Below are 15,549 nucleotides of genomic sequence, written 5' to 3'. Positions count from 1 at the left end.
AATCATTGCTTTGATTGGTTACATTGGTTTAGTTATTTCCTTTGCTTTATCTTACAGTCCAATAAAGAGTTTTTTTTCTGTAATTTTCTATATAACAGGAGACGTAGTTTGGGATCGTTATCCCGTTCCTCCCTTTCTTGCTCAGAATCTCATCACCAAACTGCTCAGAAAAAATCCTGCACATAGACTTGGGACAGGTAACAATTTACTTAATACAACTAGGACATATCGCTCATGTCCATGAGTATCAGCACTCCTCTATCAGCTCATCCATTTCTAGTTCTCCATTTCTCTATTTCAGTCTATTTCTCTCATGGGTGGCTCAGTTATGTCATTAGTTCAGATTAAGTTAAACTGTTCAGATATGGAGCAGTCTGTGACAATATCTGCAACACTTTTATTTTGTATTTTCCAGCAGGAGCATTTGAGATCAAGGGTCATCCATTCCTAAGTGACTTAAACTTTGACAACCTTGGAAGTCAGAAGACAGAGTACGTTTCTCAGCTTGTGTCAGACATGGACACAAGCTCCTCTAACAGTACAAGCTCCTCTATCAGTTCAAGCTCCTCTTTCAGTAAGTAGAAAAAGACGTCATCTAGACTAAACGTGTTTGTCTCGTCTTCCATAATATGAGACAATTGTTTCCCAATAATATTAGTGTGACTGTGTTATATTGACAACCTCTAATAATACTTCATTATCTATGTCTTGTAGATTTCTCTGATATAATCAAACATCTGGTCTCAGAGCATGAGTGTCTTGCTTTCCAAAATTTTATATCATCTTCTGAATGGTTTTCTAAAGTAAGTATGAGATCAATAAATGCAAAATATGTAAAAAAAAAAAAAAGACCTCTAAAAGTATAAAAAAAGTATTTCATATCTTCTTTTTGTCCACATTTAGCTCTCTACCACCGCTACCAGTACGATCAACGATGAGGATCCCAAGTCCCCTCCAGAGTGTACCCCAGCATCCAGTGAAAACATCTCAGAAATGTTAGTAGTTTATAGGGTCATTAGTGGGAGCTCCAGGCTGATACATGTGGACGACCTCAAATATGTTACATAAGTACCATAATATCAAATGCAGCATCCATCAACCCATGGTTAGTGGTCATTGTGCTTTTGGCTACTGAAACCGCAGGTGATAATAGCCCATATGTACAGCCAGTGTTGCTTTTTTACTGCTGCCCACACTGTAGGAGAGATGTAGTACTACTACATGCCATTCTTAGCAATTCATTTTTGCTTCGCTCTATAGTAGGTAGATTTGAGCAGGAAACCTTGCCTACTATGACTCTCATATCCTAATAGGTCTTTTATAATCGGTGTTATTCTAGTGAGGCAACCCCTTCTTTACACGTTTACCTTCTTCAAAACAGGCAGAAGGGATCTTTTCCCGTATGTAATAGAGACGATGCTATTAGCAGCTTGCCATCCTCGTCCCCATTATCAGGTATGTACATGTCTACAGCACGAACAATTAGAATGTTTACTTCAAGGCTCAAATATTTCCACATGGTTTTTCTTCTATTGGTCTCCTATGTTCTGCATGTGTCATGGATCCCAATGATGTTGCCCGTAGGCCCATACTGCATCTCTATTTCCCTAATTTTGTACAGTGTTTCCAGATTACCAGATCTATAGGCGACAGGACTAGAATAATTCTCCTATACACAGGAAAGATACAAAGTAGATCCTATAAGAATATATTGTTACTGACTTTTTTACATTTTCTGATCAGGATTTCCATCTCACGAGAAAAGAAAATCTTTGCTATATTTACTTATAGAGCAACAAACCTCAAAAAATAAAGAAAAGGTGGAAAAGAGACGAGGTAAGTGTGAGAATCAGCTCCATATTGTGTGATGTCAGTGAGAATAATTCATGTGGAGCAGATGTCGTCTGTCAGTGATTGGATTGTCACATGTATGATGGCTAACGATGATCCCGCACCTCAGTGTGATGAGATTCCTCTGCCGTCCGGCCACTGTGACCGCACAGTAGTATCATGTAATATGGAGCCACATCACTTACATTATAGATACAAAGCAGTTCCGAAAGGATATATTGTTACTGTGTTTTTTGTTTTTTTTTACTTTCTGATCAGAAATTCCAGCTAATGAGGAAATAAAATCTGCAATAAATCTGAGTATAGAGCAACAAACCTCAGAAATTGAAGAAAAGAGGGGAAGGAGACGAGGTAAGTGTGAGAATCAGCTCCATGTTGTGTGATGTCAGTGAGAATAATTCATGAGGAGCAGATGTCATCTGTCAGTGGTGGGATTGTCACATGTATGATGGCTGACAATGATCCCGCACCTCAGTGTGGATAAGATTCCTCTACCGTCCTGTCACAGTGACAACACAGTAGTGTCCTCTAATATGAAGTCCCCTTACTTACAATGATGTTACATCTCTTCTCATAGGTTCCATCTTCCGCCGCTTGATATCATACTGCCGGCGTGGACTATCCAGGGCTGCTCGCTTACTTCCATGTTGTCACCGTTCCCCCAGAATCATCTAAAAGACGGGAAACCTCGGCATCCAGCGCCCTGAAGTCCAGCAGATCTACCATCACTGCTGGACCTGTATAGAAGGACCTTCACCAGCTTCCTGTGGCCTTCTGACTTGAACATCTTTACCCGGACATGTTTTGCCTCTGTCACCAGGCTCCGCGGTATTCATGCTGCTCGCCTGACTTGGCTTTTACTGATCACCCGGTATCTGACTTCGGCTGTCTTCATGACTATGATTTTGTCCATTGATAATGTTCCTGGTTTTGTTCATCCCTTAACCTTGTATCCTATTATCAATTAAAACATAATAACTAAAAGCTGTTGCTATTGCTCTGATTCCTTTTCATCTTAAACTCACAACTAATTGTAACTGACTAATTGTAACTAACTAATTGTAACTGATTAATTGTAACTAGTGTTGAGCCACCCCCGTAGTGTTCGAGTTCGGTTCGGTTCATCGAACACCCGTATGTTCGTCGAACTGTTCGTCGAACTGTTCGTCGAACTGTTCGTCGAACTGTTCGTCGAACACCGTTAAAACCAATGGCAGGCAAACTAAAACACATAGAAACACATAGAAAACACCTTCAAAGGTGTCCAAAAGCTGACAAACTGCTCAGAAGACACAACTAACACATGGAAAAGTGACAAGCACATATAGTCATGCGAAAAGAAAAGAGGTTGAGGAGTAAAAGTAGATATAGGCATGTCATGCCCTTGTAAAACCAAAAAAGTGCGAAGCCGACACGGCCAGTCCGTTCCTGCCCGTGCGACCTCCGTGTCGCTGGGTTTGTGCCAGAGCCGCGGTGGACTCTGAAGGCCAGCCCCCCTCTCCCAATACTGGTGCCTGTCCGCTGGTGGGTCGAGCGAGCCCCCCTGCGGTGGAGGCAGGTCTAAGCTTTTTAATTTAAATTGTCTCTCTAATTTGAATGAATACACTTTAAATCCTTTTACAAGGATCTATTGGAGGGCAAGTCTCATGCCAGCAGCCGCGGTAATTCCAGCTCCAGTAGCGTCCACTAAAGCTGCTGCAGTTAAAAAGCTTTTATAAGGATCGAGCTTGGAGGTCCACCGCAAGGCGTCCTACCGCCTGTCCCAGCCCCTGTGCCTTGGGGTGCCTCCCCGATGCTCTTCACTGAGTGTCCCGGGGGCATGAACCATTTCCTTTGAAAAAATTAAGTGTCCAAACTACAGGTGGTGTAGCTTGCTTTACAGCTGGGATAATCCGCTGACTGGCAGACACTGCTACTAGTCACAAAGTATTTCCTGGGCTAGATGCAGTTAAAAATTTGTAATTAGATACACTTGTTGGATGCTGAGAAAGCATTCCATAGAGTCTCCTGGCACGCCATATATTATTCTCTTAAAAAGCTTGGGGTAGGGGTCTAGGGGACCCTTTTATAGCTCAAATCACGGTCCTGTATCGCAATACGTCACCTAGGCTGAAGATAAATGGAACATTTTCATCACCTTTCATAATCACCAATGGGACAAGGCAGGGATGTCCTCTGTCCCCTCTCTTATACATCCTAGTGACGGAGCACCTGCTCTCATCAATTTGCCATAACCCCAATATTAGGTGGATTGAGGTGGGAGGCACCGAGTACAAGTGCTCTGCATTTGTTGATGATGTCCTAGTATATATCACTCAATCACATATATCCATCCCTGCTGTTATGGCTTAAATAGATCACTTTGTTACATGGTCAAATTTTAAAATCAATGCAGCGAAGTCTGAGGCCCTTGATGTCTCCCTCCCCAAATCCATACAGGATTCAATCCAGTCCAACTTTCCCTTTGCCTGGCCCTCACAGGGTATCAAATACTTAGGAATTCCTATTCATAGAGACCTCTCACGTCTATGTTATCATAATTTTGGGCCCTTTATTGAACAACTCCATACAGACCACGGTTGGCAAGTTAGAACTGTAAGATTCACTACGTGAACCACTGGTGTTTTGTGGAAAAGCACATGTACACTGTGTTCCAAATTATTATGCAAAAAGTGTTTAGGAGTGATAAGGTAAGAATTTTTTTATTTGTCAGTTAATCTCATTGATGGTGATGTGAGTCAGGGCTCTTTATATCACTGTAAACAATTGCAGACACCTGTGCTAATTAGTTTGGTAGGTGTGTCCAATGAAAGGCAAGACTACTTAAGAAGGCTGTCCCACATTATTAAGCAGCCTACATTTTCTGCCAAAATGGGAAAGAAAAAGGATATGTCGGCTGCTGAGAAGCAACAAATTGTGGAGTGTTTAGGTCAAGGCATGACTACAATCAACATTGCCAAGACACTTCATCCTGATCATCGCACAATCAAGAAGTATGTAGCTGATTCACAGTACACACGTGTGCGTGCTGATAAGGGAACTTACAGGCAATTACGTCAGGTTAAAAGAGCAGCGACAAAAAAGCCTTGTCATAGCAGCAGACAGGTTTTTGAAGCTTCTGGTGCCTCCAAGGTTCCCTGAACAACAAGATGCAGGGTCTTTCAGACCCATTTTAGAAAGTCACCTACAGCTTCCACCGCCTTTGCCGTGTTTCAGCAGTGTTTGCTGCTTCCGGCTCACAGACTGGTGTGTGATGTCCCCACGCGTTGGAACTCTACACTGCACATGTTGGGAAGGATTTGTGAGCAGAAGAGGGGAGTTGTTGGGTACCAGCATCAACAAGGCCGTCGGTATTCAATTCAGACTCCACACATAAGACCTCAGGAGTGGACATGTATGTCAGACATATGTACCATCCTCCAAACTTTGAGGACTCCACCAAGATGGTGAGCGGCAATGACGCCATAATTAGCATCACCATGCCGCTTCTCTGTCTTCTGAAACGCTCTCTGCTTACAATCAAAGAGGATGCATTGCAGGCGGAACACGATGAGATGGAGCAAGGAACCATACAGGGTGATTACACACAGCCCAGCCTCATCTCATTCCAACGTGGATTGGGTAATAATGAGGAAGAGGAGGAGGAGGAGAAAGGACAGGAGCTAGTTTCATGCACTATAGATGGTACTACCTGCACAGTTGTCATACCGTCTGTTCAGCATGGATGGCCAGAGGACACAGAGGAGGAGGAGGAGAGCATGGTCAGTCATCCTCTTGGTGAGGACACGGAAGTCTTGCCTGTTAGTAGTCTGGCACACATGGCTGAGTTTATGTTACGCTGCCTTTCCCATGACCCTCGCGTTCTCAAAATTTTGGGTGACAGTCATTACTGGTTGGTGACACTTCTAGACCCACGCTACAAGGAGAACTTTATATCTCTTATTCCTGAGGCAGACAGGTCTACAAAAATGGGGCACTACCAGAAGGCCCTTGTTGCGGGACTATTAAGAAAATTCCCATCTGAAAATGGTGGCGGCAGAGGGCACACTTCGTTGGACAACCAAGGAGTACAGCCGAGAGAGACACAACTTCAATTCAGCAGAGGCAGGGGAACACTGTCAAAGTTCTGGGAGAGTTTTCTCAGCCCCTCCCATCGTACAGGCCCTGAGGCATGGGGTACTCTCACAAGGAGTGCAAAGTTTGGGAAGATAATGAGGGAGTACCTTGCCGACCGTACCAACGTCCTCCGTGATTCCTCTGTGCCTTATAATTATTTGGTATCCAAGCTGGATACTTGGAATGAAATGACTCTCTATGCCTTGGAGGTCCTGGCCTGCCTTGCCGCCAGCGTTTTATCAGAGCGAGTTTTTAGTGCCGCTGGTGGAATTATAACTGATAAGCGCATCCGCCTGTCAACTGAAAATGCTGACAGGCTGACTCTAGGCCTGGAACAAGGCCTTGATTGGGCAAGATTTCTCAACACCACCGAATGATAGCAGCGTAACAAACTCAAATCCAGTGTCTTTTCTTGGGAGGAGTATTCCCTTGCACCGTTTCACACCCAGACATGGGTATACGCTTCCTGATTGTTATGAACTGCTACAAACACTAAGGAAAGAAAGGAAAACTGTCCCTACAATAGGACTAAGCTGATTCCCTACGATGCAGCGGGGGACCTGTTCCTTGTGAACAGACCCGCCTAAGTCCTCGGCTAGTCTGAACGCAGACCTATAGATATAAGGGAGGGGTCCCTACAAGAACTAAGGACTGGGATATAGTTGGACACCTCCTAGCAGAAATTGTAGCAGAGCAAAGACAAACAAACAAACAGAAGTACTAGTGGTCAAAAGACCAAGCAAACTACAGAGTAAGGTACAAGGCACCTGGCTAGCTTAAGAGTAAAAGTAACACTGAAGTCCAGCAAGGCCAGGAGGGCGGAGCTGGATTATATAGGCAAAAAGTCATGTGACCAGCAAAATAGAAAAAACTAACAGGAGGGTTCTAACAGTACCCTCTCCTCTATGAGGATCCTCCGGATCCTCCAGGCCCAGGTCTATCAAGAAACCTCCTGTGAAACGCTCCGACAAGTCTAGGAGCAGAGACACCATCCGCCCTTACCCAGGAGTTATCCTCGGGACCGAAACCTTTCCAAGCGACGAGATACTGCAATCTCCCTCTATGCCATCTAGAATTAAGAATGCGAGAAATTTCATATTCACCGTCTTCCTCCATCGGAGGAACTGTGACAGTGGCGTCCCTATCAGCTTTTTTCAATAAGGAAACATGGAACACCGGATTAATCTTCCAGGAGGTAGGAACCTCCAACCTAACAGCAGATTGGTTAACTACCTGAAGCACCTTAAATGGACCTACAAACTTCGGGCCCAATTTCTTAGAAGGAATCCTCAACCGCAGATTCCTAGAGGACAACCAAACCATGTCACCAACAGTAAACAAAACCTCTTGACTTTTCCTGTCAAAGTACCTCTTGGATTTTTTGTTAGCCTCTTGAAGGTTACGACGTACATCAGTCCAAACTCTCTCCAAATCACTGGAAAAATTCTCCTCCTCCGGCACAACCGATACCAATTTGGAGAATGACCCAAATGACGGATGTCTCCCAGTACAACAAAAAAAAGGAGAACACCCAGCAGAAGAGGATGTATGGTTGTTAAGAGCAAATTCAGCCAGTGGCAGAAACTCAGACCACCCCTCTTGATTGTCAGCCACAAAACAACGCAAAAACTGTTCAACATCCTGTTTCTTTCTTTCTGTCTGTCCATTAGACTCAGGATGATAACCAGATGAAAATGACAAATGGACTCCCAACCTGTCACAAAAGGCACGCCAAAAACGAGCCACGAACTGAGGTCCCCTATCGGAAACAATGTCGGTAGGAACACCATGGAGTCTGACAATTTCTTTAACAAAAGCCTTAGCGAGTGTCCTGGCGCAGGGCAGTTTGATGAAGGGAACCAAGTGACACATCTTGCTAAAATGGTCCACGACCACCCAGATAACAGTGAAACCCTCAGAGGCAGGAAGGTCAGTAATAAAATCCATAGCAAGATGCGTCTAAGGAGCACTAGGAACCTCCAGAGGGCAAAGCAACCCCGCAGCAGGAGCATGTGAAGACTTAGATCTAGCACACACAGTACATTGACGCACCCACTTAATGACTTCCTTCTGCCACCCAGGCCACCAAAAACTGCGACCTACAAGTCTCTTGGTCTCCGAAATTCCTGGATGACCTGCCAACCAAGACTCATGACACTCCACAAACAAATCTCTCCTAAAGTTCCTAGGCACAAACAACCTCCCATGGGGAGTGTTACATGGGGCATCCTCCTGGACTTTCAGAATCCCATCTTCCAAAACGGAGTCCAATGCAGCAATCACAACACCTTCCTGTAAAATGCTCTCCTCCTCCTCGGTACCAACCATGGGAGAAAAACTGCGAGATAAAGCATCAGCTTTTACATTCTTGGTACCCGGGATGTAAGTAACAGAAAAATTAAACCGCGAAAAAAAAAGTGCCCACCTAGCTTGACGGGCATTCAAGCGCTTGGCAGCATCAAGATAGATCAGATTCTAATGATCAGTAAAAACCTGAATGGGAAATTTAGCAGCTTCCAAGAGATGACGCCAATGTTCAAATGTGAGTTTAATAGCCAGCAATTCCCGATTACCGACATCATAATTAAGTTCTGTCTCAGAATTTTTTTGAAAAAAAAGCACAGGTATGTACTCCATCCTTGTTTTCCTGAGACAAAACAGCGCCGACCCCCACCGAAGAAGCATCAACCTCGACCAAAAAAGGCTTGGTCTCATCAGGTTGCTTAAGCATGGGGGCAGAACTGAACCTCTCCTTGAGATACACAAAAGCTTCAATGGCCTCAGTAGTCCACTGAACCGTATTCGCACCTTTCCTGGTGAGATCGGTCAGCGGCTTGACAATTCTAGAAAAATTCTTAATGAATTTTCTGTAATAATTGGCGAAACCCAAAAATCTCTGTATAGGTTTCAAACCAATAGGCCTAGGCCATTCCTGCACAGCCTGAACCTTCACCGGGTCCATCTCAAAGCCCTCGCTGGAGATAATGTAGCCCGAAAAACTAATTCTCTGCACAGCGAACTCACATTTCTCCAGCTTAGCAAAAAGTGAATTGTAGCTTAACAACTGCAATACCTCACGTACGCTCTGCCAATGAGACTCCAGATCCGGCGCAAAAATCAAAATGTCATCCAAATACACCACCACATTCTTACCGATCAACGGTCTTAGGATGTCACTAATAAGTGTAGCGTCGGCGTCCCTGCCCTCTGCTAGGCAGGGACGCTGTTCCCCTCACCTCTCTGCTCCGAGCCCGGCGTCCTCCTCCCGCTCTGCTGGCAGCGCGCGCTCCTTCCCGGCCACTGTGCTTAGGGCGCGCGCGCTCCCTCCCTCTTAAAGGGGCCGCGCGCGCCGTCCTAAGGAGTCCCCGGCCGATGGCCGGAGGACTTCACCATATATAAGGCACCTCCTCCAAAATGGAGGTGCCCGAGCAATGTTGTTGCACTGTTCACTACTCTGCTTCAGCCCTCAGGTCCCGTTGCCAGTTACCTGTCAGTTACCTGCCTGATTCCTGCCAGAGTCCTGCCAGTTTGCTGTCTGTTTCCTGCCTGATATTCCTGCTACCTGCTTGCTAGCCTGAGGTCCGACGGTCTGCCTTCCTACTCCTGTCAGTCTGTCTATGGACCAGCTTGGCCGCTCACCTGGGAGCGCACATCTGCTACCTGCCTGCTAGCCTACCTGGAGGCTCCGCTGTCACGTGCTGTGACCACCTGCTATTCCAGAGACTCCTGCCCGCTCACCTGGGAGCGCTCCTCCGCTACCTGCCTGCTTGCCTACCTGGAGGCTCCGCCGTCACGTGCTGTGACCACCTGCTATTCCAGAGACTCTTGCCCGCTCACCTGGGAGCGCTCCTCCGCTACCTGCCTGTTTGCCTACCTGGAAGATCCGCCGTCACATGCTGTGACCACCCGTTCATCCAGAGACTCTCGCTTGCTCACCTGGGAGCATACACCTTCCATCTGCCTGCTAGCCTACCTGGAGGTTCAGCCATCACAGGTCGTACCTACCCTTTACCCAGAGACTGCCCCGGTCACTTGCCGTGACCTCCAGCCCGTTCATCCAGAGACTGCCCCGGTCACTTGCCGTGACCTCCAGCCCGTTCATCCAGAGACTGCCCCGGTCATTTGCCGTGACCTCCTGCCCGTTCACCCAGAGACTGTCCCGGTCACCTGCTGTGACTGCCTGCCCGTCTTCCCTGGTCACCACCCGCTCCCTTACAAGGACCGCCCCCTTGTATAGTAGCTCTGAGGTTCCGCCTCCCAGACCCGTTACAGTTTGCTCGGGCCATGGAACCCGGTGGCACCCAAGCTCCCTCGCTCTCGGACCTCTGTCATGAACTGTCCCGTCAGAGGTCCCAACAGGAGTCCATCCTGGGTCACCTGCGGAATGTCAATTCTCGCCTGGACACTCTGACTGCTCCACCAGCAACCACCGCCAGTGCCATGACTCGCAACCCGGCAGCTCCGCTGCCCACCAATACCATGGTATCCTACCCCGGACCCAGGCTTTCTGCACCTCCTCGCTTCGGAGGCGACTCCGCCCAGGCTCGGGGCTTCATAAATCAGTGCACCCTGCACTTTGAACTCCTGTCCCACCAGTTTAACTCCGACCGGGCCAAAATTGCCTTCATCATGTCCCATCTCACCGGGGAGGCCCTGGCCTGGCTAAATCCTCTATGGGAGAGAGGAGACCCCCTTGTGTCCGACTTGCCTGCCTTTCTCACGGCTTTCCGGAAAGTCTTCGACGAACCCGGACGGAAGACCTCATCCGCATCATCTCTGCTACGCCTCCGTCAGGGAAGTCTCACCGTGGGCCAATATGCCATACGGTTCCGTACCCTTGCCTCGGAGCTGGCCTGGGATAACGACGCTCTGGTATCCGTCTTCTGGGAGGGTCTGTCCGGCCGTATTAAAGATGAACTTGCCGGTCGGGACATTCCTACCACTCTCGATGACCTAATAACTCTTGCCACCCGGATTGACCTACGGTTCCAGGAGCGTGCCAAAGAGGTCACCCGTGAGAGGAGGTTTCCACGTCTAGCTCCTACTTTTCAGAAATCCGTCTCTCCCCAGGTACACTCTCCTGAGCCTATGCAGGTCGACCAGACCAAGATGGTCAAAACCCGTCAGGACTTACGCCGTGCCGAAGGGAGCTGCTTCTACTGTGGCAGTAAGGAGCACCGTATCCGTACCTGCCCGGAGAGGTCGGGAAACGCCTGTGTCTAGGTTCGCTCAGAGAGGTCAACCTAGACAAGAATAAATCCTCTCCATCTCTGCTACTGTCAGTCTCTATTATCTGCGGGGAGAATCGTTATTTCGAACTAGCCCAACTTGACTCTGGAGCGGCCGGGAATCTTATCTCACAGTCCCTGGTAGAAAAATACCGCATTCCCACCAAACCTCTGGCTGTACCATTATCTGTCGCTGCTGTGGATGGGGGCCTCTTACCACGTCCCATCCAACTCATCACCGAATCCGTAACTCTGCAGGTGGGAATGCTGCATTCTGAGAGCATCTCTTTTCATGTTCTGCCTGGACTCTCTCACGCCCTCTTACTAGGTCTACCTTGGCTCCAGAGACATGCACCCGTGCTTGACTGGCAGACCGGAGAAGTCCTTCGCTGGGGACAGGACTGTCATAAGACTTGTTTGGTTCCTGTTCATCCCGTCCGTCCTTCTCCTACCCCAACTAATCTACCTGGACTTCCGATTCCCTATTGGTCATTTGCTGATGTCTTTAATAAAAAGGAGGCAGAGACATTACCCCCTCATAGACCATACGACTGTCCTATCGACCTGTTACCCGGTACTACTCCTCCCCGTGGGCGTATTTACCCATTGTCCGCTGCTGAGACCCAGTCGATGTCCGAATATATTGAGGAGAATTTGGCCAGGGGATTCATCCGGAAATCTACCTCCCCGGCGGGAGCAGGCTTCTTCTTCGTAAAAAAGAAGGACGGCTCTCTCCGTCCCTGTATAGACTATAGAGGCCTTAACCAGATCACGGTGAAGAATAAGTACCCCCTTCCGCTCATTCCAGAATTATTTGATCGCCTGAGGGGGGCTAGAGTCTTCACCAAACTGGACCTCCGTGGGGCGTACAACCTGGTCCGTATCCGTCAAGGGGATGAATGGAAGACTGCATTCAACACCCGGGACGGCCACTATGAATATCTGGTAATGCCCTTTGGTCTCTGTAACGCTCCTGCCGTCTTTCAAGAGTTGGTCAATGACATCTTCCGGGACCTTCTCTACTCCTGCGTTGTGGTGTACCTGGACGACATCTTGGTCTTCTCTCCGGATCTCCAGACTCACCGGAGGGACGTTCGTCAGGTCCTGCTCAGGCTCAGGCAGAACCACCTCTTCGCTAAATATGAGAAGTGCCTCTTTGAGCAGACCTCGCTTCCGTTTTTGGGCTACATTATTTCTCAGACCGGCCTACGAATGGATCCAGAGAAACTGTCTGCCATCGAGAAATGGCCCCGACCGGAGGGGTTGAAGGCCATTCAGCGGTTCCTGGGCTTCGCCAACTACTACCGCCTCTTCATACCGCACTTCTCTTCCCGGACTGCCCCAATTTCCGCGCTCACCCGTAAGGGTACTAATCCCAAAGAGTGGCCGTCCGAAGCAGAGGAGGCCTTTCTTTCCTTAAAACAGGCCTTCTCTTCCGCCCCGGTGCTGCATCGTCCGGACGGCAACAAGCAGTTCTTTCTGGAGGTTGACGCCTCCTCCTCTGGAGCCGGAGCTGTACTTACTCAAAAATCTTCTTCCGGGAGGATGGTAACTTGCGGCTTCTTCTCCAAACTCTTCTCCTCTTCTGAGCGCAATTATTCCATAGGAGACCGAGAGTTATTGGCCATCAAGCTGGCATTGGAGGAGTGGCGTTACCTACTCGAGGGGGCTCTTCATCCGGTAATAATTTACACTGACCACAAGAACTTGGCTTATCTCCAGCATGCCCAGAGACTTAATCCGCGCCAAGCCCGATGGTCCTTGTTTTTTGCTCGCTTTGATTTTGTTCTACATTTTCGCCCGGCTGACAAGAACATCAAAGCAGACGCCTTGTCCCGATCCTTTCTGGTATCTGATCTCGAGGAAGAACCTAAACATATCATCGATCCCGCCAGAGTAATGCAGGTGGCTCCCGTGAGTCTAAATCGTCTCCCTCCCGGTAAGACGTTCGTATCAGTACCTGATCGGGAGAAGATCCTACACTGGGGTCATTCGTCTAAACTAGCTGGCCACGCCGGTCAGAAAAAGACCCTCCAGCTTATTTCCCGGCACTACTGGTGGCCTAACCTGCGCAAGGATGTAATAGACTTTGTTTCTGCCTGTGTGTCCTGTGCCCGCAACAAAGTTCCGAGACACCTGCCAGCCGGTCGCCTTCTTCCTCTGCCAGTACCTGCTGCCCCCTGGCAGCATATAGCGATGGACTTCATAACTGATCATCCCGTCTCTGCCGGTTGTACGGTCATTTGGGTGGTCGCTGACCGCTTTTCCAAGATGGCTCACTTCATTCCCCTGCCAGGCCTCCCGTCTGCACCCGAGCTGGCTAAAGACTTTATCCGCCACATCTTCCGTCTTCATGGCCTGCCCCGTCACATCGTGTCGGATCATGGGGTACAGTTCACTTCTCGTTTCTGGAGAGCCACTTGTAAATTGCTAGACGTCACCCTGGACTTCTCCTCCGCTTACCACCCACAGTCTAATGGTCAAGTGGAGCGGATCAATCAGATCCTGACCAGTTACCTCCGGCACTTCGTTAATGCCCACCATTCTGACTGGGTGGATCTCCTGCCATGGGCCGAATTCTCGTACAACAATCACGAGAGCGAATCTTCCTCCAAATCCCCGTTTTTTGTAGTCTTCGGTCAGCATCCTCGGATCCCGTTTCCCGTCTCCACCTCGGTGGACAATCCGGCTGCGGAATCTCTTGTTAACAAATTTTCCTCCACATGGGAGAGTACCCGGTCCGCACTCCTTCTGTCATCCGAGCGTATGAAAAGACATGCTGACAAAAAACGTCTGGATCCTCCTCAATTCCGTCCAGGGGATAAGGTCTGGCTCTCGTCCAAGTATGTCCGGCTCAAGATTCCTTCCTATAAGTTAGGGCCTCGGTTCATCGGTCCTCTGGAAATCATCAGTCAGATCAACCCGGTGGCCTATAAATTGAAACTCCCGGCCAACTTGCGGATCCCTAACTCCTTCCATGTATCTCTCCTCAAACCTGTGGTACTTAACTCTTTTTCCAAGTCTACAGGTACGCCTCCTGCTCCGGTTTCCGCTGAAAACGAATTTGAGGTAGAGAACATTCTGGCCACCAAAAGGGTAAGAGGGAAGACCTTTTTTCTAGTAGATTGGAAGGGGTTTGGTCCTGAAGAGAGAACGTGGGAGCCCCGGGAGAACATCCATGCCCCTCTCATCCTAGCTAAATTTCTGTCTGGCCTAAAAAAGGGGGGGCCTAAAGGGGGGGGTACTGTAGCGTCGGCGTCCCTGCCCTCTGCTAGGCAGGGACGCTGTTCCCCTCACCTCTCTGCTCCGAGCCCGGCGTCCTCCTCCCGCTCTGCTGGCAGCGCGCGCTCCTTCCCGGCCACTGTGCTTAGGGCGCGCGCGCTCCCTCCCTCTTAAAGGGGCCGCGCGCGCCGTCCTAAGGAGTCCCCGGCCAATGGCCGGAGGACTTCACCATATATAAGGCACCTCCTCCAAAATGGAGGTGCCCGAGCAATGTTGTTGCACTGTTCACTACTCTACTTCAGCCCTCAGGTCCCGTTGCCAGTTACCTGTCAGTTACCTGCCTGATTCCTGCCAGAGTCCTGCCAGTTTGCTGTCTGTTTCCTGCCTGATATTCCTGCTACCTGCTTGCTAGCCTGAGGTCCGACGGTCTGCCTTCCTACTCCTGTCAGTCTGTCTATGGACCAGCTTGGCCGCTCACCTGGGAGCGCACATCTGCTACCTGCCTGCTAGCCTACCTGGAGGCTCCGCCGTCACGTGCTGTGACCACCTGCTATTCCAGAGACTCCTGCCCGCTCACCTGGGAGCGCTCCTCCGCTACCTGCCTGCTTGCCTACCTGGAGGCTCCGCCGTCACGTGCTGTGACCACCTGCTATTCCAGAGACTCTTGCCCGCTCACCTGGGAGCGCTCCTCCACTACCTGCCTGTTTGCCTACCTGGAAGATCCGCCGTCACATGCTGTGACCACCCGTTCATCCAGAGACTCTCGCTTGCTCACCTGGGAGCATACATCTTCCATCTGCCTGCTAGCCTACCTGGAGGTTCAGCCATCACAGGTCGTACCTACCCTTTACCCAGAGACTGCCCCGGTCACTTGCCGTGACCTCCAGCCCGTTCATCCAGAGACTGCCCCGGTCACTTGCCGTGACCTCCAGCCCGTTCATCCAGAGACTGCCCCGGTCATTTGCCGTGACCTCCTGCCCGTTCACCCAGAGACTGTCCCGGTCACCTGCTGTGACTGCCTGCCCGTCTTCCCTGGTCGCCACCCGCTCCCTTACAAGGACCGCCCCCTTGTATAGTAGCTCTGAGGTTCCGCCTCCCAGACCCGTTACAATAAGGTTCTGAAAAAACGCTG

The 15,549-nt window shown here is 49.2% G+C and overlaps 2 protein-coding genes across 2 annotated transcripts in view; both read left to right on the top strand.

The window, feature by feature from the left end:
• The window catches only part of LOC141175700 (microtubule-associated serine/threonine-protein kinase 1-like), a 46,546-nt gene that overhangs the window by 970 nt on the left and 30,027 nt on the right, over nt 1-15,549 (top strand). Inside the window, exons 5-9 of the mRNA XM_073659624.1 lie at nt 99-197; nt 416-574; nt 715-803; nt 904-995; nt 1,382-1,455. Of these exons, the coding sequence (XP_073515725.1) occupies nt 99-197; nt 416-574; nt 715-803; nt 904-995; nt 1,382-1,455 (513 nt within the window). The remainder of the gene's footprint in view (nt 1-98; nt 198-415; nt 575-714; nt 804-903; nt 996-1,381; nt 1,456-15,549) is intronic.
• Nucleotides 1,559-15,549, top strand: part of LOC141175918 (microtubule-associated serine/threonine-protein kinase 3-like) — a 40,953-nt gene continuing 26,962 nt past the window's right edge. Inside the window, exons 1-3 of the mRNA XM_073659918.1 lie at nt 1,559-1,580; nt 1,744-1,836; nt 2,110-2,202. Coding sequence (XP_073516019.1) covers nt 1,559-1,580; nt 1,744-1,836; nt 2,110-2,202 — 208 coding nt within the window. The remainder of the gene's footprint in view (nt 1,581-1,743; nt 1,837-2,109; nt 2,203-15,549) is intronic.

Source organism: Phyllobates terribilis, unplaced genomic scaffold, assembly GCF_046119375.1.
Source record: "Phyllobates terribilis strain yellow unplaced genomic scaffold, ASM4611937v1 Scaffold_14__1_contigs__length_39327217, whole genome shotgun sequence".
Classification (NCBI taxonomy): domain Eukaryota; kingdom Metazoa; phylum Chordata; class Amphibia; order Anura; family Dendrobatidae; genus Phyllobates; species Phyllobates terribilis.
Note: the sequence above shows the minus strand (reverse complement) of the source record. Positions and strands in the feature narration are given on the sequence as shown.